A 24,338-nucleotide genomic window follows, 5' to 3' on the forward strand; every position below is an offset into this window, starting at 1 on the left:
AATCCGCAGTCATCCATTTGGCTTATTAAGCAGCAAAGCATCGAAATATCTAAAATATATTTATATAGGCATATAGAGCATATATAGATATATCCATATTCAATATATGAGTCCCATAGGCCCCCTCGTTGGGGAGTTATTCACTAAAAACTAAAAATCGACTGTATGTATGCGTGATGTATGAAGCCGAAATATATATCTATATATCTCCGTCGACATTCTACCCAAACCACCACCCACCCTCCATATAGATATCGATATGTATATATTTACTATATAGATGGCTTGAAATATCAATATACAAGCTGAGCATGCGATCGTAAGGGTGATACTGAGTGGTGATTAAGCAGGGAGACTAGCCATATATGGCCTAGTACTTTCCTACTTGGGCTCTAGTGCGGCTTTTGCGGCTTAATCCACGCCAATCCGCGCCGAATGCAACTCTAGTAGATGGGGTGCCACCATAGCTGCAGTGGGACGGCTATGGTAGAGGATTTTGGTATTTGAATTGGTTGGATTGTTATTAAAGAAATGGCCGGGATAGCGGAGGTGTAGCAGATAAGGTCCTCCTGATCCTTAATGCGCTTGATCTCTTGGGTGGCATGGTTTTCAAACATGGCGTTCTCCCCATCAAGGTAATTGACAAAGGTTCTCTGTTCGCGCAATCCAATTAGACATGTAGTAGCTACCCGACTACTGATACTTACAGAGGTCTTAAATCCATGGACTTCTGGGAACAAGTGGTCAAGGCTCATGGTGTCCCTAATACCGAGGACGAGAAAGCTGAAAGGATCATTGGGTCGGTGATCGCCCAAGAGTACCATGTGATGATCCAGGAAGGACTTGAATATTCATATGTGACTAATGGACTTGCATTGATCCTTCTGCGGGTCCCCTGTGACGACCCAGGCACTCTGTATTACCATCTCTGCGAACCGAATTTAGAAGTGAACCCAGAAGATGATCAGAGTTTTCTGCAGCCAGCAACGGCTATCGCTCAGGTATTGTGTCTCTGTCTGATGAGCTGGCGCTTTGGAACACAAGTTGATAGAGGCTGTAACTGTAATGAACTTCTATCTCCTCTCCAGCTTCCTGATACGAGTACCGCGCCTTGGTTGACTCAGAGCACCCAGTGCTCTGAAAGCTCCTTGTTTCCCTGAAAAAATCATGACATGAGGAGGGAGTGGGAGGCTGTTAAACGATCTCTAACAATGGCAAACCTTCCAATATCACACTAAATACTTAATGCAGATGATTATCCCCGCTACTGAGCTGTTGTATGCACCTATCATTCCTCCATCAACTGCTTTGGCGTCAGGCCACACCAGTTTCTTGAGCTCTGCCAGACTTCCTCGCCACCATCCATTGCTCGCAATACTTTTACAGTCTCAGAACCGACATTCAAAGTCGCCGCCAAGTAATGTAACGCGGTGTTTCCATCATTATCCTGCGTTCGGACATCGAGCCCGCCCCACCCCAGGAGCAGCTTGATAGTAGCCAGCTGAGCAGCCTGTTCGGCCTCCGTCATGAATATTTCTTTGAAGGGATTTCCCCGCATACCATAAGGCAACTTTGAGCCCCTAGGATATTTCAAGTGCCGCGGACTGGGCTTGAAGTGCTGCCGCCATTTGGAATCTAGTGTGCGGGCGCAGTGGATGCTGCGCTCAACTGCCGGTCTGCTCATTGCTGCATGGTTGCCGGTCAGAGGAAGTGCCGCCACATGGAGCAATGTATGGCCCAGGGATGTCTGCCCAGCCGTGGCATGGCCATCTGGGATGGAGGCTGCGATCCAAGCCAGGAAATCAGGGTCGTGCCTCGCTGTGGCAAAGTGCAGCGGATGTATATCAAACACAGGTGTGCGCAAGTGGGGTGAAAGGCGTGGATGTGCAAATAGATCACCGATGCATTCTCGAATACCTGGCTTGGCCACGTCGCATCGGGCAATGGCAAAAGAAAGCGGTGGAAGGGCCACCGTGGGCGCCACCAGGGGACGATAATTTGGACAGTAATTGTAGGTGTTGAAGAGCTTGTTCAACATTGATCGGTGGCCAGAGGCAATGGCCTGGTGCACTGGCGATGAGACTGACAATGCGGACAATGAGGCCCCACTGGGGATTTCGAGCAGGCTGTCCTCTTGGGCCTCTGTGGATGCTCGCCATGAAGAATCTTCAGCACCCGCAGTGTGCAGAATGTCAAATAATTCTTCACAACCACACTGCGCTGCAACTTCAAGGGAAGTCAGTGCAGTGTCCATGCGCAATCGTTGACCAGGTACATTTGGCTCTGTCCAGAAACGGGGGAATCCAACCCGGCGCTCATCCAGTTCGGCTGAGGTCAGCGGTGCCATTTGGCTCTCAATGCCTTTGGCCTTTGCAGTCGCAAGGAGTTCTGCCCTTGGGGGACAGCCACCAAAGCTGGAGACATCAATGCTGGCGTCACGGCCACGAATAAATCGAACAGAGTAGTCAGAAAGGTCATTGGCTGAGATCCCATTGCAATCTGCGCCCGATGCTAGAAGGAGGTTCACATTATGTGGTGACTTTGCTCGGATGGCTGCAGTCAGGGGAGACTCATAAGTACCCCACAATGCCCCTGACACACCTTCATTGGGTCCATAGTACTGTAAGACCTGTCGTTCTTTTTCTGAGAGCTGATTCCAGCGACTGTGCCCTTCTTGATAGTAGGCCATGAGAGCCTCCAGAACGGTGGGGTTGGGATTGCGCGCAGCCCGGACTGGTGCCGAGTCCCACTCCCTATCGACATCCAAGTCATCTTCGGTGAGTTGATAGGCCATGTTGGTGTGGAGAAAGGAGTAAAAGAAATCTTCGCGTGTTGCTCGGAGGGGTGACTGCTTATATATATATTTCATGGCGGGCCACGTGATACCAAGACGGCCGTCGCACCCTGATAGTAGTAACTAGCCAGGTGCCTGACCTGAGCTCTTAATTCTCGCATTTTGCTGTTATCATGCCTAATACACAGAGCAGGATACTGCCCTTACATAATTTGTATATTTTTGTTCTGTCACTAATTTCAATAAAACGCTTGGCTAGGTACTTGGTAGAATCACCGGCTTGAACCCTCATGCAGAAGCATCTCGAATAATGACCAACTGCAACTCTGAAGATAGCTTACACGCCATCATTATCATTTTGGTCATCTTCATCATCAGTCCGCTCCCCCTCAGATTCGCCTCCTGGGGTGAACTGTCGACTCTGATGATATCCGTTCCAGTCAAATAGCCGGCGTTCAGGGCAGAAACTGTTTTCATCCTGGTAGGTGCTCAACTGCCCACGGCGTGAGCCGGTGAATGTTCGCGCAGTGATAAGATCTTGTTGATGCAACCAGACGCCAAAATCAGTCAGCCACTGTCCCCATTGACTCTCCGCATCAATTGAATTATCTCCTGGGTACCAATATAGCGTGTTTTCGTCTCCTTCGTCATCAGGATCACATTCAATCAGACGAGCCCGTGCGTTGGCATTGGTGTGATCATTGCCATCTATACGCATGCGTCCTCGCCGTTGGCCATGGAACGCGACCATTGCATAGATCCCAGCGTAGTCGGTACCTTCGAAATCTACAAGATGATCGAAGTGAAAGTGGAATACCACATATTGATCGTCACTGCTTTCTCGATAGCTGTCACCGTCGCGACCACTAGGAAGTTCCCAAGCAACTAAAGACAATGAGCGCTCGTGCAATAAGCTGTGTTAAATTGGGTATATATTTACTCTCAAGGATCTGCTCTCCACGGTTTGTGTATATCAGCTGCTCGTACAGCAACTTGAACTCACCATCCATGATGGCCTGGATCATGTACGCTACAACCAGTCAGTCGAAGGATGGGGAAATGAGGGGGTGGGTAAACTTACTCCAAGTTGGCATGTACCCACCTCCACCGGGCTGTGGATCATCAAGTAGGTCAATTCGTCGAGCCCCCAGGTGGTTGGAGATGTTGGTCGATGGCGGCGAAGAAGAAAAACCCTTCACACTTCGGCGCTTCGTGCTTGCCGACGGACACCGATTGATACAGACTTCTGATCGAGCTTCCTGGTAGTCATCGACCGTATCAGAGGCCTTCTTCCCCAAGCACATCAAGCTTTGCGTCAGAGCAACAGAGTCCGTGTTGGGCCTATTGGATGTTAGAGAGTGTTTTTGTTGCCAGAGAAAGGTTGCACCTACCAGTCGGCATGATATTCGGCGATCTGATCCAGATCGAGCCCAATGTCAGCAGCGTAGGAGGTATTGTATTCTTGTGCCATTAACGTCATTTGATAAGTCCGGGCTGTGCCCGCTGCAAGGGCTGTAATCTGCATCAACAGATCAGACCAATCCGATTTGCTGAGATCATGTCTCTTGGACAGCTGAACGTTCTTCTCTTCACGCTTGGCGTTCAGCCTATCGTTCTTCCCGCATGTGGGATTCTTGGCAAAACCCTCCAGTCGCTTGGAGAAATCAGAAACCCAAGGGTCATTCTGTGGGAAATCTGTCAGCCACTGTTCATATATCTCCTCTCTTGCACTTACCGTTGTTGCAGGGGAGTCACAGCAGAAAGAACCGTATCCTGAAAGGGACATGGATTAACCAGAGGCACCAGAATATGAGTTATGGTTGCAGACCACACAGAGGGAAAACGAACCTGTTAAGCATCCCGTTGGATCAGTGGCAATCGATGCCTTTCCTGCAGGACAAGTGCCGGTACACTTGAAGGGTATCTGGCCCAAGATCTTACCGCCATGGTAATACCAATCGCAGTTCTCATACGGGGGAGGTTGGTCACAGCATAAAGACTGAAGACGTCTGTCAGCTTCTTGGGCTCCACCTAGCAGAACGTGCACCTACCTTGCTCCCTGTGAAGCATGGCTGTTCGCCTCCGGCCCCATAATTCGAGTATGTGAGTCTCTTCTGGCTATCTGGACAAGAGGCCTTGCCACCAAGCCCGGCGCAGCTCGGCGCACTTCCAGTCCATTTGCATTCAGAAACTGCTTTGTTGGCAGCTGTCTGCTCACAGCACAGGACTTTATGACCTGTCCAACAGGAAGCACCCGTACCGCTCATACTGCTGGACACTTCAACCTCACCATCATGACACTTGCCTTTACAGAATGGGGCAGTTCCCCGCCACCGACACGTTGGCATGTTGTCTGGCGGGCAGCAGTACAACCGATTTTCACCGTCTGGGCATCCTGTATTGGTTCCTGTGTTGCCCTTGTTCTTCCCATCACTTCGTTGAACAGGCTTGAGACCGCTGGGGCATTTTTTCCCACACTCTCCCAGCCGACACGACTGGACTTGATCTGTGGTGGACGTAGAGCGAGCCGACAGCGCAAGTGCAGAGCGGCCAGTGAGTTTGGAAAGTGCCGCAGAGGCTGTTCCCTTGGAATCATCCTGGGAAGTCGCCCACACCATGGTGCCTCCCAGGCAATGGTCGTTAGCGTAGTCCAATTTGAGCTTCAATGTCTCGCTATCATCGTAGCTGACCCATTGGTCTCCACCCCATGTGACCAAATTCACTGCTGCTTTGTGATCAAGCTCCACCTCAGCTCCATTCTCTATTACCTTCTCAATTTCTGCATAGGATAAAGTTCCCACTGAGCCTGTGCAGTCACCAGCATTTCCTCCAGCAGAGAAGATACAGCCAGGCTTCTTACAGCCAGGATCCTGAAGAGTAAATGATCGACCATAGAAACCAAGACCCAAGACAACTTTCTCTGGATCGATGTCATTCCGCCACAATAGCTCGAGCGAGGTGTTGATCTCAGTCAGGTTGGTGTGAGCCCGAACATAGGGCCCTGTCCACTGGTTGTCATTATCCCAGGTGCCGTGAAGGTCATATGACATGATATTAAACCAGTCAACAATCTTCTCCATGTTTGCAATATCAAAATGCCGGAGGTACCAGTAAGAGGTAGGAACCTGTAACAAAACAACACATGGCTTAGTTACGCCTTCATGCGTATTTGAATGGGGCTCCGTACTGTGATGGTTAATCCATATTTTTTCCCGCTTGAACTCAAATGGTCTCGTAGATTCTGCAAAAGGGAGGTGAAGTTATCAAAGTCTTCTTCTCTGCCCGAGCGTTCCTCGGCGACAGGGTACTCCCTGTGTGATGTAGATTAGCAGACAAACCAGTTATAATGGTGACAGGGAGAATAGCATACCAGTCAAGATCCACACCGTCAAAATTGTAGGTTTCCATGAAAGAAAGAAGGGAAGCAAAAAACTTCTTCTGTGCAGATTTTGACGCCGCCAGGTCAGAAAAGGTGGTGGCTGTTGGCTGATCTGCATCATTCATGCTCCAGCCTCCAATGGATATCCAAGTTTGTAGGTCCGGGTAGAGGCTTTTCAGTCCTGTGAAGCGCTTATAGAGCTCTGGGTCACCCTCATTCATGGGCGCCACCTTGAAGGTCAATGGATCCTACATACATTGTTAGTGATGGCATTCAATGAGACAGGTCTTCAATGATAACATTACAATAAAGGCAAATGCGAAGTTTAGATGTGTATAGGATCCAATAGGAATAGCTTTGAGGGAGGTTAGTACGGTCATTCTCTCTGCATGAAGAAAATAATGGGACCCTACCTTCAGGATATACTCTATCACAGTTGCGACTGAGACTCCAAGATTCATAGTAACCGATGGTTCTTTTGGACGAGCTAGAGCCACCATCACAGCTTGGAGCTGTGACAGTTTTGTTGCCACAAAACTCCTCTGTGGTACCACAGAAGCCAAACTCGGAGCAGCACACATTCAGCGGGCACTTGTCGGCTTTTGACCACTATTTCTAGTGAGCTAAGCACACAGAATAGCCTTACAGCATCTATGAGCTCACCTTGGTACCCCATCCTGGGTTACATTCGGCTTTGCGATCACAATTGGAGATGCAAGTTTCCCCGCAAAAATCAGGACCATAGCCACAGACTCCAGTGCTAGAACAGCATCCTATCTCGCAGGGCTTGGAGGCGCTGCATGTGTAGTCCTGTGCAACAGATATACTCACAAAGAAAGTAAAAAGTAAGCAAAAGAGTGAATATATGTCCATAATGGAGGAAAGAAAGAGTGAAACTGATCAGAGGGTTTGCTGAGCCAGTCTGCCCAGGTGCAGTTGCTTGATTGATATATCACATCATTCAACCTTGCCAGTCTTTTGACTCTTATCAATGTTTGCTACTGCTTCAGGTGAACGAATATGGAACTTTGATCGGTCATTTCCGGTATGTTAGAATCCACCTAATACAGGGCAACCATTTTGGTCAAGTCCAAGCAGTTCTAGATCTGGTCACAATGACTGAGCGAAATTTTCCAAGTGGATAAAACAAAGTCATGTTGTCCGGAAGGAATCCAAGCCCTGGACCCTAAATTTTGGGGTTTAATTTTGTTATACGAAGGCCCGCTTCATTAATCCTGTCTGATTCGACATATTAAGATGCTATGCCAGAATCGTTTGAGCATTACATATGACTTGCCTTAACCTGATTGAGTCTAGCTAGCAAAAGTCTCAGGTGATTGACATTTTGAGTAAAAAATTCTGCCCATGCACACTTCATAAAAATTTGATGGGTAGTGACAAGCAGTGGTACCCTGTGCATTTGATTTATGTTTTCTGAGACATTATTCTTGGCAGGGACCTTTTAGGCTCTCTTCCAATGCAGCTAAAAGGCTCGTATTGTTACATCACCTCTTTTAGTCTGTATAGTTAACTAATGGAGTCGACTTTAGTTTTAGTTTCCGGTGGGTCCGAGTTCATTTCGGGGAAATGCAGGTAGTACTCCGACATGCCAGGAACTTCAAAATCCTCCATTACAGACTCGCGCCGAGACGTTATACTTAACAGCTGACATAGAAGGATGTTCATCAGTGGGATTCAAAGGCTTACTACTAGATTTCTTCTTGGGATTGAAAGGCCGATCTCGGCGTCGCTCCAACCACCTTCTCTTGTTCATCTTGTTGTATACCTGGTAGAAGCCAATGAAGTCGTCTCTACTGAGATTTGTGGCCTTGGTAGCTGCTCCCGTGGCAGCAGAGATCCAGATCTACAAGTACGGCCTCAATTCAACAGCAACCTTGTCTAATGGCTGCACTGAGGCGCTTAAGGGCGCACTGAATTGCGACCCATATCTGCAATCTTTGGCCGCGATCGACTACTATGGGCCTGTTGGCAACAACACATTACAGGATGCACTATGTGCTGCTTCATGTGGCTCATCACTATCAGAATACCATGATAGTGTCCATAAAGCGTGTGCAAATGATCCCCAGCCATGGGATGGCATCCCAGCCTTCTGGGTAGGCGATATTATCTGGGCCACCTACAATCGCACCTGTCTGAAAGATGAGACTAGTGGAGAATATTGCACCAGTAAGTATTGCAATCTCAGTCCGGAACTATTGATAACATGATAATACAGATGAGATTGGGGACATTCAGGAGTCTCTGGGAGACGCTGACATGCCATTGACCTCGCTCTCAAAAGACCGCTTGTGCTCTACTTGTCTTCTTGCTCTGATTAAGCAAATGCAGGATACAGCCTACTCCAACTACGATGCGAAACTTGCCGTTGATTGGGCTGAGATTCAGAAGACTTGTGGCACAGGCGCACTGCCCACTGAGGTGCAACCCCCAGCGACCAACATGACATCTATTCCCGGTGTTGATCACTCCAATCCGGACAATGCTACTTGTTTATCAGACAACTACTACACTGTGAAGTCGGGCGACAATGCCCAAGCCATTGCCGAGGCCCAAGGAGTCTCCACTGGAATGTTGAAGATCCTGAACGACATATTTCCAGACGGGACGAACCTGCTCGTGGACCAGGTCTTGTATGTAATAACTGAGAAATATAGTCCCATGTGCTGACAAGAGCCTCGCTTAGGTGTCTTCCCAGGAAATGTAATGTCTACAAAGTACAGGATGGTGACACCTGCTCCTCCATTGCATCCTCCCAGCGAATCTCAGTGACAGACCTGCTCAAATACAATCCCACACTGAACAGCGCATGCTCGAACCTCATCATTAGCAGCAATATTTGTATTGGTCCCTCTGGGACGCAGTACACACCCACAACCATTGCAGGGGCGACTGCTACCAAGACAAACCAATACGCCACAGCGACAGTCTCTCCTGACAGTACTACTGCCGGCGGGACCACTGACAAGTGTGGAAAATACCACAAGGTCTCTGCTGGAGACACCTGTGAGCAGATCTCGCTCAAGTACTCAATCAGTGTTGATCTCTTTTTGGCCATCAATCCATCAGCCGGTAAGGGGTGCTCCTTTTTGTCGCCTGGTATTGAGTACTGTGTCTTTCCCATGCAGAATTGGAATGCTACAACAGGTTCGAACATGACCACATCGACCTACATCACAGCACCGGGTCCAACTCCCACTGGATCGACTTCCAAATGCTACTCCTGGTGCGTTTTGGATCCAACAAACCATGATTTCAGTTATTACTAACACAGATCCTTTAGGCATACCGTTGAAGAAGGCGACAATTGCGCAAAACTCGAGGCCATCTATGGAGTCTCCTTCGGCGAATTGCAAGCTTGGAACCCTCAGATTAACTCAATCTGCTCTAATCTTCTGCTTGACGCCGCGTAAGTAGAGTGCACCAGTCCTCTTCTCAGCTCATTGTTTACATCTTCTTCTCTAGTTACTGCGTCAAAGGGGGCTCTATGACAGCACCTAGCTCCACACCCGCCTCGTCAACACCCACATCGAGCGGTGCTCCCCCAGGCCCTACTCAATCCGGCATTGCGGGAAATTGCAACAGTTGGGTAATGCAGAAAGATGGTAAGCATCCTCTTAGTACCCGACTCATCCACTCATAGCTGATACTTCTTTTTCTCGCCTCCAGGCATCTACTGCGCCGACATGGCTGACAATGCTGGAATCACAATCGACGAACTTTACAAGTGGAATCCTGCCCTAAATGGCGACTGCTCTGGGCTCTGGCCGAACTACGCATACTGTGTGGGCGTCTCTACATAGAAATTGAGTAGCTCTACAGAGCTGCAAACCCAGTGAGTCTAAGATGCGGAGGACGATGAATGTCATTCCAATTGTGGCTTAAGGCTTTCTTACTGCATTGCACTTATTGGATTTATCTTTTATTACAGCGCTATAACCGAGGATTGATTGGTAATGCGAGAGCACCTTGGCAAGGGCGGACAAAGTAAAACTGGGCATGGACAAGGCAAATGTGCGAATTAGCAGAAGGATTAGCATCCACTGATTTGCCGATGAAGTAGACCGATGTGATGAAATCGATTGGTTTAGTGTTTCTGTACAAATATTCCGCAGGATCTATTAGACCTCGCCCAGACCCTCAAGAGGGTCCCTACTTTGGACCCTCAACCCTCTCCGAGTCTCGTGCGGGTGACCCTCACAGACCCTTATAGACCCTTATTTTCACAAAATTTCACAAAATTTCATAAAATTCCCACGCTTTACCTGATTTGTATGCATAAAAATGGTGATCTAACCTAATATAGTAATGTTTGATTTGTTTGATGACCCGCGGGTTACCCGCGGGTGAGGGCGAGGTCTAGGATCTATGCACTGATCTCAGAGTCATTTGCCTTGAGTTGATTGTTGTAATGGCATTTTATCCGAGCTCTACAGTGATTGCGGCACAGTGTACTTACCCCAGAGATAGTGACTACAAGCTTTAGGCTATCCAAAATCGGGTGATGTTATCGGTTGCAATGTATGTCATGTTTTTCATTGTTGCAAATCCCGTGCAGAGCACGAGATGCCCCTGGCCTTGATTCGTCTGATTCATATTTGCCTAGTGAGGGCCAGGGCATTTCATGGGAAAATTTAAGATGGACTTGCAGAGATACAAGGAAGTAATGGTATTGGGTACTCATCAATCGTATCTAGACACAAACAGAACCAAACCAACTGAAATGATCCAGGAAAGGATCTAATGACCACCGGTTGTCGGGAGACCAAGGAAGACCTTGAACGAATCATAGCTGTGCTGTGTTAGCGTATTACTTGCCAGGCAGAATCAGGGCAACTTACATCAACCACTGGAAGCCGGTCAAAGTTCCCAGCATCAGGATACGGACTGTCAGACCATTCCACAGACCAGGGAACCCGATGCTTCCGTAAATTCGCGAAACCGCAGTCATTGCAGATTCGCCAGCTTATCAGATTAGCCATCATTCAGCATAAAAACAAAGAGGAGAATTGCTCACCCTTCCGATCCGCATTCAACTTGCTGACCATCACATCGGCCGGATGACTGATAACGGCACAGAAGATACCAGCGATATAACCACCTGCGAAACTAATACCCGTCTGCTGCAGTCCACTGCAGTTCTCCTTCTCCTTACCCAATGACTTATAGATCCGATTCACCGTCTCCTCAAATGTCGCAAACTTGGTCATGGTGTAGGGGATCTGTCGCGCCCACAGCGGATATAATCCCTTGTACAACCCACCCATTCCTTCCTTAGCGACCAGCTTGCTCCATCCCTCGCGCAGGTTCTGGGCGTACGGTGGTAACGTGGTCTGCATGCGCACTTTTATCGCCTCCCAGGGACAAAGAGCCATATCGGCGAAGAACTCGGCCGAGGCACTGGCGCCCAGGTGTACGAGGGTGCGGTTCGTGTTGGGGAAGAGGTTGTCTCCGTACAGGTACTTGAAGTATTCATAGAATCCGTATTTGCCGGCACCTTGGAAGGAATATCCGACGAATGTCGGGGACCAACCGAAGATGACACCGCGCAATCCTTCTTTGGCGTAGATTGTACGCCATGCGGAGATGTTGGATTTGTAGATACTGGCATCAACCTGGCGACGACATTTTACCAGATCGAGCGGAGTGACGGCCGTGTGAGTCGGTCCTATACATCACGGGTTTAATATAAACGATACGATAACAATCGACGGGCGCAACCTACCACAAGCTTATCGCGAACATCCGTTAGCCTTGGGTTAATCCACTTGGGGGAGAGAATACTTACCAACCACCCCTCCTAATGCGCAACTCCAAAAGTATTTAGCCGAGTTGGGCTCAATTTTTCCAAAAGGAAGCTTCCGGTCTTGCTGTGTTGCCATGGTTCTTCTCTGAAATATGTGCGATGGAATGCAAATCGCAGCGCTGACTTCTTATATACGCAAGCTGAAGAAAGGAACCGGATTCGGATGTCGTCAGAGATGCAATGCGCTCCACTGTGCAACGACACGATAGTACTTGATAAGGTAATATCCCTGTATCGGGGTCCGATCAAAGGCGCTCAATTGGAGTTATGCACACTGCTGATTATTTGTATGTGTTATTGTTTGTCTCATCAATGCCGGGATTATCGTTATCTCGAGAAGCTTGTTTTGTTGCGCGAGAGAGTATCTATATCCATGACGTCATTATATCCGACATGCCGGAGTACTCCTAAAGGACGGATAGAAGGTGCCGAGGGATCTTTTTGTGCTTGATTTATGATTCTGTCTTAGTCAATCAGCCGGTATCCGGTCCTGTGGGTGCCGGCATATCTGCCGTGAGAGGATCGGTTCTTAGAACAACTTGGGATAAATGAAGAGAAACGAAATGATAATCTCTCATTAAAGTTGTATCTGTTACTCAGACAGACATAAATCGGCATAACTTTTGTGTCTTTTACTCTCCGCTCCATCCCGTTTCAACCACCTCCAGTCAACATCTCAAGACTGGAGATAAGAGAGATACTTCTGCATCAGCTCGCCATCCAAGATTGGAAACTGAAGCTCTCCAGGGTAACTCTTCAGAGCTCTATTCGTGTTGCTGGTCTCATATAATGGCATATTCTCGTAGAGCTCCCACCGCGTGAGTCCCTGATGCACCTTCTCGGTCAGCATGGGCTGCAAAGGGCGCAGTCGCTCTGGAGACTTCTCCATCAAAATCTCAATCCATTCTCGATAAGGAATGCCTTTCCCACCAGCGTCAGCGGAATTCGATGAACTGGCAAGCTCCATCGAGTCATTCATGTCGATTGAAGCGGCGCGATTCGGAGGAACAATGTGATACGCATGGCACAAGCCAGAATCGGCAGGTAGCGAGGCTATATGCAAGATGACGGCGTTGACATAGTCAACAGGGACGAATTCTTTGCGCTGATTTGGAAGCAATGGATAGCTTCCTAATTCGGCACACGCATGGACCAGACGACTGAAGAAGTCATCTGGGTTGCAGGCGCCGGTCTGAGTGTGTCCGGTGATGAACCCTGGTCGGTAGACGGCGATGGGATAGTTACGCTTGATGAGTCTCTGCAGCATGTTCTCCACAACCCATTGACTTTGCGCGTATCCATGGTCATATGGGAGGGCATTGAGGTGCTTTAACAACGATTCGTCTTCCGTGACACTTTGGACTCCATTTATGAACCCCGTCGGCCCGAAGCAGGATATACTGGAGACATAGTGCAATGCCTTTGTTCGGCCAGTAAATGCGAGACGAAGTATATTCGCTGTTCCCACCACATTGGCCGGGCGATGGAGAGAATATGGCTGCGTGTAATTGACTCGTGCTCCCAGATGGAAGATAACGCTGGTCCAGTTTGCAAACTTCTCGAAGCATTCCAGCGATCCCAGACCCAAGTTCTCGTCCTCGAGGGTACCGCATATTGGCAGCAACTTGTGCACAAACCAATCCTCCCACAAATTATACTTGGTTAGCGCGCGTTGAAGACGCTTCAAGCCAGTTGTTGGGTCTGCAGCCCGTACCAGACAGCCAATCTGGCGCACATTTTGCAAATGCAAAAGGTCAGCCAGAAAGAATGCACCAACGAAACCCGTGCCACCTGTCAAAAAGACACGTCCTTCAGTCTTGTGTTGCCAGTCGACCACAGGGCCTGGTAGCGGGCCAAATCCGTCTGCCATATTGCTATCCTCCAGCCATACATCCTGCTCAAAGGATACTGTTCGAGTGGTACCACCCTGGCTTTCTTCAATGGCAGCAATCAGCTTCGCAAGGCTGGAATTATCGTACAAGGTCAAAAGCGAAACTTCCGCATCGAAAGTGCGGCGTATCTGGTTGATAAGGAAGGCCGCCTGTAGTGAGGTGGCTCCGAGAAGGAAAAAGTCTGCATCATAATCTTTGGCAGACACTGGAAGACCAAGGATATATGACCATAAGCGAGCGAGTCGCTGATAGTTGTCCCCAGATTTCTCATCTTTGCCGTTGATGTGTCGCTCGGTCCAACGATCTTGATACAACTGCGGGAGACGTTTTCGGGCTACCTTAGCATGGTTGTCGAGAGGAATTTGTGGAATAATTTCAATACTGGGAATCATGTAGTCTGGCAAAACGGCTTTCAACGAATCGACAGCATTAAACACTGCGTGATGTTTGGACCCTGGGGCCAGCGTTGCAAAGGCAATCAATACCGACCCTGCTGCTTCGCCGGGTACTGCATCGACCTTTAACGCGACAACCTGTGAAAATTGACCCGTCTTCAACATTGCCGCTTCAACTGCATCAAGTTCAATCCGGAAACCACGAATTTTAACTTGATGATCACGGCGCCCTACGTAGTCAATCTGGTCGTCTGTCACCCTTCGCCGGACAATATCACCTGTTCGGTACAACCGTCCATGTTTATTACTGACAAAGGAGGCTGCATTCTTGTCTGGTTGGTTTATGTATCCCGGCGACACTCCCGCGCCACCAATCAACAATTCACCTTCCTCCCCAACTGGGACCAACTCGCCAGATTCATCACAGATGTATGCGAGAGTGCGGCCAATTGGTTTTCCGATACTGACCTTTCCTGCCTGGGCGTCATCCATGGTGACTCGATGAGCCAAGCAGAAAATGCAACATTCTGTCGGACCGTATGCGTTGATGAGGTTAGCCGGCGGGCCCTCGGCCAGAATCGTCTTGATTGCAGTCGCGTTGGCCGCTTCTCCACCAATGAAGCAAATTCGCAGTTTTGAGAAAGCTTTGGGGTATGTTGATGCTGCTAGGTTCAGAATTGCAGTGGTTGTGGCCATGACGGTGATATTGAAGCGATCAATGTGGGCCGCCATGACCGGTAAATCTAGCAAAACATTCTTTTTCAGAACCACAATGCTAGCTCCACGCAACAGTGGTGCCCAGATATCAAAGAGGGAGACGTCGAAACTGGAGTTGTTGACATGGGCGACTGTATCTGTCGGTAGGACAGGCTCGAAGGGTGCGTGGAATACCACCTGTAGGATGGAACGGGCCGCTATTTGAACTGCCTTTGGCTCGCTTGTCGTACCGGAAGTATGAATTATGTGAGTCCTGTGTTCGAGGTCGGTCGTGACGAGAAGATCTGTATTCCAAACCGACAATGTTTTGTCTGGCAGCGTGAACCAGTCGTCAATGACTAGCTGTTGAAACGGGAGGCTTCGCTGGGCATTGGCCTTGTCGACTAATATGTATCTCGTTTGCAGTTTCTGCAATCGAATTTGAATTTGGAGATCCGGTAACGTTGGATCCATAGGGACACAACTCCCACCGGCATAGAGGATGGCAATCTGGGCCACGATGTCTGCAAATCCATGCTGCACAATAATTCCCACCGGCTCTTCCAATGTGGACGTTCTATATCGAAGCTCCCGAGCGAGCGTGGCGGCTCTTGAATGCAACTCTTCATAAGTTAGGGTGATCTCTCCGTCGACGACTGCCACTGACGAAGGACTCTGAAGGACTTGGGAACGGAAGATCTGAGCGAGCCCTTCGTCCCGGCTCACGGCCGAATCATACTCCTCCGCGTTGGGTAACGCTTCAGACGTCATTCGTCTGGAGATCGAAGTATTGAAGGCGGATAGTGACATGGTTTCAAAAGGTGCAGGAAGAAGATGATCTGGTCAATGTACGCGACAATCCCACTTGGATAGATCGCGGTATAATATGAAGCTCTATTGCTTACAGCCTCTTGTAAATGCCGGTAAGTCTGGGGAAAGAGGCCGACTATTGCGCAATCCAGCAGGTAGGGCTTATTTGAAATCAGCCCGGAATCCAAGCTATCTTCCGAATTTAATACGTGGGTGATGCATGGAAATGCCAAACCAGGAAAGCCCAACAGCCCGATCCTTCTCGGGCTATTCGGATGTAACCGAGACGAAGCCCTCTTTTGAATTTACCCATTCCATGCTGTACTTCTGACAAGGGCTCTCGAACTGTTACATGTCTGCGTTTCACTGCGCTATCATATGATTGACAGCTGCAAGGCCTGGAAGGGCTCAAAATGGGGTGAATGGCGGGGCTTTAGGGCACTTGCTTCTATCGAAGCGTTAATGCTGGACATTATCTTCTATTTAACTGGGCTGGATCTTGCTCGGTTGAGTTGTCGACTTTACAGTCTAGAAACATACAATTCCAACTACAACCGTCGCAATGAGTGCTGCAAAGATTATCACTGTTATCGGAGCTACCGGCAACCAAGGAGGATCGGTTGCTCGATCTCTACTCCAGAACGCGGAGTTTAAAGTCCGTGCAATCACTCGAAACCCTAACTCCGAGGCTAGTCAGAAATTGACCACCTTGGGAGCTGAGGTGGTCCGAGCCGACGGCTTCAACAGCGATGAGATTCTAGCTGCGCTCCAAGGGTCATGGGGGGCGTTTGTGAACCTTAACTCGGATGACAAGGTATGCTATTTATTACCTTATGCGTTATCTTCATTGATAAGGCGAGAAATGACGACTGGAAAAAGGGTTTGACAAACCCAGACGGACCTAACGAGTTCGATCTGGGCAAGTCGATTATCGATGCGGCTGCTGCGGCTGGTGTTCAGCATCTTGTCTTCAGCTCTGGGCCTAACTGCACGGAGTTGACTAATGGAAAGGTGAACATGAAGGCTATGAACTGTAAGTTTTTTTCTTAATCAACAGAAGCCTTTTAATATATACTAAACCTAGTATAGCGAAGTATCAAATTGAGCAATATGCCAAGCAGCTGGGCTCCTTCCAGAGCGTCGTTCCCATCGGCGCAGGATGGTTCCTCGAGAACTTCCTAGCCAAGGAAGTCGCCCCTGTCTTCGGCGGATTCCCTCATTTCCCCAATAGCGAGGGCATCCTAGCCTTCCGCACCCCCAAATGGGGCGGCGAAGAAAACGTCCCCTGGCTTAGCGTCACCGAAGACTTCGGCGATATTATTCACGGCATCTTCCTCGCCCCGGAGAAATGGAACAACCGCTTCGTCCACGGAGTCAGCGACCCAGGAAGCTTCCAATACCTCGTTGAAAGCTTCGAGGCCGCCACGGGACGCAAGTCACGTTTCGAGCCAGTCCTTCCGACGTGGGAGGCGTTTGACACGCACGACATTCCGGAGCTGGAGGACGTCAAGCTCATGTTTGGTTTCGCGCAGGAGACCGGTGGTTGGTATTTCTCGGAACCTACCGAGAAGGAGACGGCGAGGGAGCTGAAACGTGCCACGGCGGTGGCGTTGGGACGACCTGCGGAGCAGCAGGAGTTGGTTTCGGTGAAGGAGTGGTTTGCGACGAGATTTGCGCTGGTGTGATTGTGCTGGTAGTAGTGGAACAGAGTAACTCTGTACTATGTTGTGTTCTGTACTTCGTGGAACATAGTGAAGCAGGCTGAAGCTGTTGATCAACGTTAGACAATACAGTCGTTACCGTCGCCATTCCAATCCACGCTTTATGTAACTACATATGCATGCCTATACACACCGGATTGGCGGATTCAATTCCCCATCTGAATAGTCACATGTGCAGGTCAGGCTATGGCTGTGAGAAACATGCTAGTCGATACTGTTGTATTCATAGCTGTGTATGCGATGATGATGGTGATAGAGGTCAGAGGAGAGGTCTCACTCTATTGGCATAATCAGTGTGGGCTTGCTAGCACCGCCAATCAGAGCAGGACATCTTGGAGCCTGAGGTTCTCCAACACCCTCCCTCCCAATGCACTGTAACTAGTAGTTAAAACAAGCTATCTATTATAGTTACATGGTTGTAGTCATACAAGTAATGTGTGCTTTCATCCCTTTCTTGTTTTTCTCTGTGCCTGCTTCCTTCCCAATCAGTTCTTATTCATCTGGTTTCTTCAAGCTGAGGTGTTCAATAAATGTCAACTACGATGCTCGGTGGGATGCCATAGGCACTATTCGGAGGGAATAGAGGAAGAACTTTAATTGAGAAAACTGTTGATTGTAAGGCCTATTTATAAACAATCTGGCGGCCATCATCTGTAACGGCATGAACCACCTAACTATATAAGTGAGCGCAGTACTAAGCCTGTCGGCTTAGTATCCTAGTCTTTTGCTCCTGACGCAGCGGTTATCTCTCTGGAATGCACCCTAGATGAGTGGCCGTGACATCATCTAGCTAACTACTAACTAAAGGAAAGTCATTATGAAAAAAAGTTCAAAGAGACAAAGAGAATATAAAGTGCATAATGCATATATGCATTGGCCATAGTAAAAGGATGCTGGCTGCATAGCCATAGTCCTTGTGACGGTTCAACGCCAGACAAACAGCACCAACATGTCAAACGACGCCATACAAGCAATATGGGCAAACAAGGGCTTAAGCCGCAGCACACACAAATGCCTATAAAGACCGTTCATCGCCCAGATTGATTTCCTTTTCTTCTTCTTCCCCAGATTCGATATTCTCGTCGTTGGCTACAATAGTTTAGATAGGAATTCAGATCGTTAATATCTACTATTCCGAGCCCATGACAGTCCCCTGATCCTATCTGCCAGGAGAACTGGACTTTTAACTGACTTTTTATCACATAGAACCTGTACCTAGCATTATCCTCATTCAACTTGTTGGCAGAAAAGGAGTATATCTTGATACTGTCATGGGCTCGGACTAGTAGATATTGACGAAATGATATTCCTATCTAAACTAGTACAGCCATCAACGAGAATATCAAATCTGGAGAGAAAAAGAAGAAGAAAGGAAGCCGTCTGGCAAGACAAAGGAAAACTATCTACCCATCGTGCGATCACGTGTGATGGAGCTATCGCTTGTCGTTTGCTCATATTGCCCTGTTGGCAGCGTTTGCCATTACCAGCAGTTGGTCGTTAGTCGTTGACCATCACAGTCATTTTCTGGATTCACTTCTAAGTTTAGTTCACAGAGATGGTAACACAGGGTACCTGGGTCCTTATAGGGGACTTACAAAAGGACCAATGTAAACCCATTGATCACATATGAATACTCTAATCCTTCTTGTATCATCACATGGTACTACTGGGTGATCACAGAGCCTGTGAGCCTTTTTGAATTCTCCTTCTCAGTACTCAGTAGTGGGGACATTACGGATCTTGGCCACCTTTTCCCAGAAATCTATAGACTTTAGTCTGTCGCAAAGACTCTCAACAGGTGGCTTGTGGGGTGGCTTGTACTTGACTGTGGTGAGAAGAGTGCTAGTGCTGTTGTTAATGCGGTGTATGTAAAACTGACCAGGCCTGGAAGAGTTGGATCTTGATGGTTGGTTTGTTTGTGAATCAAGGCTGTTGGTATGGTTGTCAAACTGGACTCCATCACCCAAGTGGAATTTGTCTCAAGCAGCAGGTATCTTGCAAAGCTCTGTGATTATGTCCTGTACATGATCTTCCACAGCAGATGGCTCAGATTTCTCCTTTTCGCTGCTTATCGGTCTCTTTTCGGTAGCGGTGGATCACTGAAAGACAATACGCTAACTTTGTGTTTAAGGTAATATTTAAGCGCCTTTAGGGTAAGTTAGAGGGTGAGTGAGATCCTTCTATCTTGAAGGATAAATGGGGAGTGCAAGAACTGGTATAGGGAGGAATTTGGATTTATTGATAGTGCTAATACAATGTTTTAATTGTCTATAAACATTACACATCCATGTCAATGCTGTAATCCCTACACTTCTTGCTGTATAGCGCCGCCATAGCCTAACCAATCCATGTAATGTCTTGACTGAGCTTCAAAAAGAACATGCCCAGGTGTCACGGGCTCGGAATAGCAGATAATATTGAATCAAAGTTCCTATCTAAACTATTGTAGCCATCGACGAGAATCTCGAATCTGGAGAACGGAATCTATCTAGAGGAAGGAGAGGGTATTTATCTGGGCGCGGAGTTGATCTATCACATAGGTGTTGGGCCGTCACACCAGGCACTCCAGACACACACACACACACACACACACACACACACGAGATAGAACCTTATGGGCATTGCATTAGAGTACTAATCGCTGATGTTCGAAATCCGAATTACGTACATGAATGCATAGGTAATGCATAAGTCCGCTATGCTCAGAAATAGATGAATAGATGATCCAGGGAGAACGCCAAGGTACCCGAATACATGCCATTTATGCCAATGTTTTTCTTCATAATCTACAGAGTATCCTTCTCAGATCATTAGAAGTAATGCGGGGTTTTTTTTTTCTTTTTTTTTTTCTTTTTTTTTTTCTTTTTCTTTTTCTTTTTCTTTTTCTTTTTGGGGGTGAGATCACTAGCCTTGTCAATCAACCTAAAAATTGTGCAAAATTGTGCAACCCTTAGCTGGCATACACTCAACCCCATGCATAAGTCGGCATCAAGATCAGTTTTGTGCGCCGCTTTTTCCGGTGTTATAGTCATTATGAACATTGTTCAGGCTCCATGGCAGGTCTATCAGGAGTATATATAGATGCTCACATACCACCAGTAGTAGCTTTCTGGTTATAGAACGTTCTCTTTCGTTGAAAATACCCCTTGGACAGCAGATTCTTATTGACTATTTGTCTCTTAAAAGACCTTCTTCTTTCCCAAAGCAACTTTTCCTCTCATCTTTATATCACCGGCACGATGGGCTCCTCAGGCTTGCGTAAGCAGCTCTTGTGCCAGATCCTCGATGAGACGGCAGACCGAAAACCGGACCAGTTATTCTGCATTCATCCCATCTCCTCCAACATATCACAGGGATGGCGCAGGGTGACAATGGCAGATTTGGCTGGCGCTGTGAACTATACCGCATGGTGGATTGAGAGAACCATCGGCCGGGGCAACCCATCCGAGCCGTTGGCGTATATGGGCGCAAGAGATCTCCGTTACGCCACTTTTGCTTTCGCATGCATGAAGACCGGGCATTCAGTAAGTGGTTGTCTGTATCCTGTGTACTGTCGCCTCGGATCTTCTGATCAAATCACAGGTGCTCTTCCCCTCTCCCAGAAATTCCGAGACGGCGTTTCTGCATGTCCTCAATGCAACAAAATCTTCCAAGTTTTTCTTCAGCGCAGACCAGCGGAAAGTCGTTGAAGAAATTCAGCAGGCCAATAAAAACTTGCAGTCGTGGGAGGTTCCCGGTCTGTGGGAAATGTTCGACAAGAAGGTCGATTGCTATCCTTCTGTCAAACAATACGCGGATGTCGAGGACGAGGCACCAATCATCATCCATAGCTCGGGCACAACCGGTCAGTCCAATATCTTTCTAGGAAACCCAACGCTCTTGGCTAATTTTGCGTAGGATTTCCCAAGCCAGTTTACTTGACTAACGGATTCTGGTCTGTTATGGATAATAACTCGGAGCTACCTATTCCTGAAGGAAGGAAAGGATCTCCGGTGAGCACTGTGAAGCCAGGAGGGCTCTTATTTATGATGGCCCCTTTCTTCCATTTGATGGGTCTTGTTTGTTTTGTTGAATCCATCTGCCACAACACCCCCTTTGTCTTGAGCCCAGAGAAGCCGATGACGGTCGAGTTGCTCGCTCGGATCATTGATGAAACCCACCCTGTAACCAGCCTGCTTACACCCTCTGTCATAGAGGACATTGGATCATCCTCAAAGGGCATGGACCTGTTGAGAAGATTTGAGGTGATTTTCTTCGGCGGTGCACCACTGTCTCCGAAGATTGGTGATATATTGTGTCAGGATGTTATGTTGCAGACCATTCTTGGCACCAGCGAAGCTGGATTTGTTGCAAGCCTGGCGCCCGCGGACATGAATGATTGGGCATGGTTTGAGTGGAATCCGTATGTTGGCATCAATATGCAATATGCTGTAGATGGAGCATACGAGTTGGTGCTCCGCAGGACTGAAACCCGCGATTATAATGCCATTTTCCACACGTACCCTGAGCTCAAGGAGTATCGGACCAAAGACCTTTTTGTTCCACACCCGACGAAGGCTGGTCTGTGGCGGTACCAGGGACGATTTGATGATGTGATCGTGCTCAGCAATGGTGAGAAATTCAACCCCATTGAAATGGAACAAGTCATCGAGGGACACCCGCTGGTGTCCAAAGCGCTCATCGTCGGCCAAGGAAGATTTCAATCAGCACTTCTTGTCGAGCCAAACTGGCACAAATGGGCTGAGACTCAGGCCGAAGGCTTGCTCATCGACAAGATCTGGTCAAGTGTGCAGGAGGCGAATATCATTGCGCCGGGTCATGGTCAGGTGCTGAAAACGAAGATTGGCGTAGCCTCCAAGGACAAGCCGTTCAAGAAAACCCCGAAAGGCTCGACTCAACGCCGACTCGTGATCAATGACTACACGGAGGAGATCGATGCGATATATGACCGCCCAGATGAAGAGTACATAGATGAGGTTCCCCAAGACGCTACTCTTGAGGACATCACCAAGTATGTCCAGCAAGCGGTATCCCGCTTGCTCTCAGTCGAGCAAGTACCGGAGAAGAGCGATATTTTCTCCATGGGCCTTGACTCGCTCCAGACACTTCAGCTGTCTAAGATCCTGCAAGGGGCCATTCGTTTTCTTCGACCGGAGGATGCTTTGCTGTCGATCCCTACCCAGAAGCTGTACTCGTATCCATCCGTTGACCAGCTCTCGAACTACGTCTACAGCCTCGTAAACGACGGGAGTGCTGGCACCGACCTGGACGCCGAGGACGATTCAGCAAGATCCGAAAGAATTGCCGCCCTCATTGAGAAATACACCAAGGATCTGCCAGAAAATCAGGCCAGCAAATTCAACCGGGACCGCAAACACGTAGCCATTTTAACTGGCTCAACCGGCTCTCTGGGCAACTACATCCTCAGCGAACTGACCTTCGACCCGACCGTCTCCAAGATCTACTGTCTGAACCGGTCCGAAGATGCTGAAGCCCGGCAAGTCCGCAGTTTCAAGGAAAAGGGCCTCGCGATCCCGTCCGATTTTTCCTCGCGGGTTGAATTCCTGCAGGCCCGATTTGGCGCGGAGAAGTTCGGACTTTCCGGCTCCAAATACAAGGAACTCACGGAGTCGGTTGACACCATTATCCACAATGCCTGGAAAGTCAACTTCAACCACAAGGTTGAGGCGTTCGAGGACACGCACATCAAGGGTGTCCGACGGCTGGTCGACTTCAGTCTGGAGAGCACGCACTCAGCACACATCCACTTCATCTCATCTGTGTCGACCGTTGGTGGCTGGACCTGGAAGCACGGCCCGTCGGTGCCTGAGTTCCCACTGGAGGATCCTGACGTCGCGTTGCGACAAGGATACGGAGAGTCTAAATTCGTTTCCGAACGGATCTGTGCGATCGCTTCAGCTCATTCCGGTGTGCCCACGAGCTTGTACCGTGTTGGACAGATTGCTGGGGTGACCACGGAGAAGGGCGTCTGGAACAAACAAGAGTGGCTGCCTTCGATTGTAGCCACCTCCAAGACCCTCAAGAAGATCCCCAAGGATCTCGGCTCGATGCCGGTGGACTGGATACCAGTAGTATGTGTCTATCCTCTATCACCCCCTTCCCATATCCCGACCTCTTTGTCGTATAGTATAGAATATAGGCTGACCGGATGTACAGGACTCTCTCGCTAGAATCATTGTCGATGTCACGCGATCTCGACGAGAGACTGACATCGCCAGCCGCACTGCAGCCTACAACCTGGTCAACCCATCGTCATCGTCTTGGAGCTTACTGATCCCCCCGGCCCAGGCCCGGTACGCGGTCGAGCCGGTCGAGTTCGGTCAGTGGCTGGCCACCCTTGAGGCCTTCACCAACCCCACCGAGACCGATTTTCAAGACAAGCCGGCGCTCAAGATCCTGGACTTCTACCGTGGCTTGCATGGCGGGCACGGCGAGGGCCTGGGTGCGCCCCTGCAGACGGCACAGACGCAGGCCGCCAGCGAGACGATGCGGACCTTGAGCCCGGTGAATGCGGCCCTGATGGAAAACTGGCTGAAGCAGTGGAACTTTTGAATGTAGACCATACCAATATAGATTTAGCATATAGACCAAGTCTTTAGTAGTATGATGAGCGCAATGCGTGGGGTACTACCCATCCAATCAAGCATACTTGCCTACTCAAAGGTGATGAGCCCTTCAACAACCAACCACCCTGGCTCCCGGTTTGACTTTCTACAAACCCACGCAACGGGAAATGGCGAATGAGATACCGTAGATCCATCAAAACCTGTCTATATAGAGCTTGAGAACCGTGTAAATCATTG

The 24,338-nt window shown here is 48.7% G+C and overlaps 8 protein-coding genes across 8 annotated transcripts; 4 read left to right on the forward strand and 4 right to left on the reverse strand.

Moving 5' to 3' along the window:
• Positions 1-722: 722 nt before the first annotated feature.
• On the forward strand, positions 723-920 carry ASPGLDRAFT_92881 (uncharacterized protein; the record flags this gene model as incomplete). The annotated part of the gene is made up of 1 exon (XM_022550527.1): positions 723-920. A coding segment is annotated over one exon (198 nt), but the record flags the coding sequence as incomplete, so codon positions are not given.
• A 368-nt stretch (positions 921-1,288) lies between these two features.
• On the reverse strand, positions 1,289-2,794 carry ASPGLDRAFT_69274 (uncharacterized protein; the record flags this gene model as incomplete). The annotated part of the gene is made up of 1 exon (XM_022549347.1): positions 1,289-2,794. One exon carries the CDS (start codon positions 2,792-2,794, stop codon positions 1,289-1,291), a length of 1,506 nt encoding a protein of 501 aa, XP_022397162.1.
• Positions 2,795-2,950: 156 nt separating this feature from the next.
• ASPGLDRAFT_76858 (glycoside hydrolase family 18 protein) lies at positions 2,951-7,424 on the reverse strand (the record flags this gene model as incomplete). Its single annotated transcript, XM_022549866.1, has 13 exons — positions 2,951-3,679; positions 3,735-3,824; positions 3,876-4,135; positions 4,186-4,478; positions 4,530-4,567; positions 4,643-4,793; positions 4,846-5,919; positions 5,982-6,105; positions 6,165-6,421; positions 6,479-6,528; positions 6,587-6,782; positions 6,837-6,983; positions 7,389-7,424. 13 exons carry the CDS (start codon positions 7,422-7,424, stop codon positions 3,132-3,134), a joined length of 3,264 nt encoding a protein of 1,087 aa, XP_022397163.1. The 3' UTR covers positions 2,951-3,131.
• A 461-nt stretch (positions 7,425-7,885) lies between these two features.
• ASPGLDRAFT_156783 (uncharacterized protein) lies at positions 7,886-10,296 on the forward strand. Its single transcript, XM_022542381.1, has 6 exons — positions 7,886-8,363; positions 8,413-8,827; positions 8,881-9,420; positions 9,478-9,603; positions 9,660-9,799; positions 9,864-10,296. The coding sequence occupies exons 1-6, from the start codon at positions 7,973-7,975 to the stop codon at positions 9,995-9,997; spliced, it is 1,746 nt and encodes a 581-aa protein (XP_022397164.1). The 5' UTR covers positions 7,886-7,972; the 3' UTR covers positions 9,998-10,296.
• Positions 10,297-10,835: 539 nt separating this feature from the next.
• On the reverse strand, positions 10,836-12,300 carry ASPGLDRAFT_51295 (putative mitochondrial phosphate transporter Pic2). Its single transcript, XM_022547500.1, has 5 exons — positions 11,983-12,300; positions 11,920-11,925; positions 11,212-11,862; positions 11,036-11,159; positions 10,836-10,986 (listed from the first exon to the last, which is right to left on the reverse strand). Exons 1-5 carry the CDS (start codon positions 12,074-12,076, stop codon positions 10,935-10,937), a joined length of 927 nt encoding a protein of 308 aa, XP_022397165.1. The 5' UTR covers positions 12,077-12,300; the 3' UTR covers positions 10,836-10,934.
• A 376-nt stretch (positions 12,301-12,676) lies between these two features.
• On the reverse strand, positions 12,677-15,754 carry ASPGLDRAFT_69278 (non-ribosomal peptide synthetase; the record flags this gene model as incomplete). The annotated part of the gene is made up of 1 exon (XM_022549348.1): positions 12,677-15,754. The coding sequence occupies one exon, from the start codon at positions 15,752-15,754 to the stop codon at positions 12,677-12,679; it is 3,078 nt and encodes a 1,025-aa protein (XP_022397166.1).
• Positions 15,755-16,355: 601 nt separating this feature from the next.
• On the forward strand, positions 16,356-17,478 carry ASPGLDRAFT_134645 (NmrA/HSCARG family protein; the record flags this gene model as incomplete). Its single annotated transcript, XM_022541313.1, has 3 exons — positions 16,356-16,607; positions 16,673-16,826; positions 16,883-17,478. The coding sequence occupies 3 exons, from the start codon at positions 16,356-16,358 to the stop codon at positions 17,476-17,478; spliced, it is 1,002 nt and encodes a 333-aa protein (XP_022397167.1).
• A 3,168-nt stretch (positions 17,479-20,646) lies between these two features.
• Positions 20,647-24,322, forward strand: ASPGLDRAFT_51297 (uncharacterized protein). Its single transcript, XM_022547501.1, has 4 exons — positions 20,647-21,038; positions 21,097-21,358; positions 21,412-23,606; positions 23,692-24,322. Exons 1-4 carry the CDS (start codon positions 20,754-20,756, stop codon positions 24,085-24,087), a joined length of 3,138 nt encoding a protein of 1,045 aa, XP_022397168.1. The 5' UTR covers positions 20,647-20,753; the 3' UTR covers positions 24,088-24,322.
• The last annotated feature ends 16 nt before the right edge of the window (positions 24,323-24,338 follow it).

Source organism: Aspergillus glaucus (genome assembly GCF_001890805.1).
Source record: "Aspergillus glaucus CBS 516.65 unplaced genomic scaffold ASPGLscaffold_23, whole genome shotgun sequence".
Lineage (NCBI taxonomy): Eukaryota > Fungi > Ascomycota > Eurotiomycetes > Eurotiales > Aspergillaceae > Aspergillus > Aspergillus glaucus.